Source organism: Meleagris gallopavo, unplaced genomic scaffold (assembly GCF_000146605.3).
Source record: "Meleagris gallopavo isolate NT-WF06-2002-E0010 breed Aviagen turkey brand Nicholas breeding stock unplaced genomic scaffold, Turkey_5.1 ChrUn_random_7180001873771, whole genome shotgun sequence".
NCBI lineage: Eukaryota > Metazoa > Chordata > Aves > Galliformes > Phasianidae > Meleagris > Meleagris gallopavo.
Window position 1 is genome coordinate 1 of NW_011138467.1, and position 2,129 is coordinate 2,129.

Consider the following 2,129-nt stretch of genomic DNA (forward strand, 5'->3'; position numbering starts at 1 on the left):
CAGCTCCGCACGTTGGGGCCCGGGGACGTTTTCGGCGAGTTGGCCATCCTGTATCACTGCCGGCGCACCGCCACCGTGCGGGGTAAGTAAACTGCCCGCGTGTCCCCAGCGTCCGGCTCCGCTCCCCCCTGCACCCCGCTCACTTCGCTTTGCCCCAGCGCTCGGCCCCGTGCGCCTCTGGGCCATTGACAGGCAGCGGTTCCGTGCCATCACAACCGGCAACGCCCGGCAGCGGCGGGCCGATGTGCTGCGGATCCTGAGAGCGTGAGTACGGCCTCGGTCTGTGGGGAGGGACATCGAGAGCAGGAGGGGTGCGGGAGGGATGCAGGGAGTTGCAGGAGGGATGCAGAAGGGATGCAGGGAAGTGCAGGGGGGTGCAGGGAGTTGCAGGAGGGATGCAAGAGGGATGCAATGGGGGTGCAGGAGGGATGCAGGAAGTTGCAGGAGGATGCAAGAGGGATGCAGAAGGGATGCAGGGGAGTGCAGGGGGGTGCAGGGAGTTGCAGGAGGGATGCAGGAGGGATGCAATGGGGTTGCAGGAGGAATGCAATGGGGGTGCAGGAAAGATGCAGAAGGGATGCAGGAGAATGCAGGAGGAATGCAGAAGGGATGCAGGAGAGATGCAATGGTGATGCAGGGGTGATGCAGGAGGATGTGGGGGGATGCAATGGGAATGCAGGACGGGTGCAGGAGGGATGAAGGGGGGATGTAGGGCAGAGGCAGAGGGGATGCCAGGGTAATGCGGAGGGATTGAGGAGAGATGCACAGCGAATGCAGGAGGGATGCGAGGGGCAGTGCAGGGAGGATGTAGGGGGGATGCAAGAGGGATGCAGGGGGGATGCAGGTGTGCTGCACATGCACAGGAGCTGTGCCCTCCCACAGGGTGCACTGGCTGCAGGAACTGTCAGACAGCCACCTCTCCAAGCTGCTTGATGCCATGGAGGAGGTACAGATGCAGGTGGGGGCTATGGGACAGGGCCCCCCACACAGCACAACCCTGAGTTTCCGTGTGCCCATAGTGCTCCTTCACACCTGGCCAGCTCATCATCCGCGAGGGTGATGAGGGGCAGAGCTTCTACATTATCCTGAAGGGCGAGGTGGGTGCTGTGCTGTGGGACAGTGCCATGGGACAACACTGGGTCTCTCTCACGCCACTCAGTCCCACATCCCTGCAGGTGCGGGTCAGCCGGCGTGAGGATGGGCAGGAGAAGCTGCTGCGGGTGCTGGGCACAGGCGAGCACTTTGGGGAGCTCTCACTGCTGCAGTAGGTGCCCTGCAGGGCCGCGAGGCAGCACATCATGCGTGCATGCAGCTCTCGTGCACACGCATTCACTGGCTCTCACATGCACAGAGCTCTTGCACACCCGCTCCTCCACACAGGAACATCCGCCGCACAGCATCGTGCCAAGCACAGGGCCATGTCACCTGCATCAGCGTGGCCAAGGAGTGGGTGTCCCCATATTCTCACATCCCCGTGTCCTTATGTCCCCATGTCCCCATGTCCTCATGTCCCCACGTCCTCAGATTGCCATGTCCCCGTGTTACCATGTCCCTGCCTCCCCGTGTCCCTGCGTGGCACTGATGCTTGCTGTGCCCCACAGGGACTTCCTGGAGATCATCCCCTTCTGCCCCCGCCACGACTCAGATGCGTGAGTGTCCCCGTGGGGACGCTCTGGCCCCAAAGTCCCCATGTGCATCGTTGCCTGAGTGGGTGCTGGGCACAGTGACGTGGCACCAGCAGAGGATCCTGGACTCTGCCCTGGGAACACAGCACGGCCCCGGCGCGTGCTCAGCACAGCCTGCGTGCTGCCCTGTCTGATGGATCCAGAACTCCAGATCCCAGAACTCACCCCTTGCCCAGAGCCATGCTGTGTGGCTCTGGGGTTCGGGGTGGGGAGGTTGAGCTGTGGCTGCTTCCATTTGCAGAAATGTGTCTGTAACAGAGGTGTCCACCCTGACGGAACCCAGGCGGTCAGTGTGGGATGGATGGGGTGGGGGTGAGATGGGTTGGAGGCAGGAATAGGGATGGGATGGGGGTGGGATAGGGATGGGATGGTAATGGGGACAGGGGTGGGGATGGGGAAAGGATGGGATGGGAATGGGGATGGGATGGGGATGGGATGGGATGG

At 62.7% G+C, this 2,129-nt stretch overlaps 1 protein-coding gene across 1 annotated transcript; it reads left to right on the plus strand.

The window, feature by feature from the left end:
• The first annotated feature begins 6 nt into the window (after positions 1-6).
• On the plus strand, positions 7-2,046 carry LOC104916140 (cAMP-dependent protein kinase regulatory subunit-like). The gene is made up of 8 exons (XM_010727122.3): positions 7-82; positions 159-264; positions 883-946; positions 1,020-1,097; positions 1,176-1,264; positions 1,381-1,446; positions 1,602-1,649; positions 1,927-2,046. The coding sequence occupies exons 3-8, from the start codon at positions 938-940 to the stop codon at positions 2,021-2,023; spliced, it is 387 nt and encodes a 128-aa protein (XP_010725424.3). The 5' UTR covers positions 7-82; positions 159-264; positions 883-937; the 3' UTR covers positions 2,024-2,046.
• Positions 2,047-2,129: the final 83 nt, after the last annotated feature.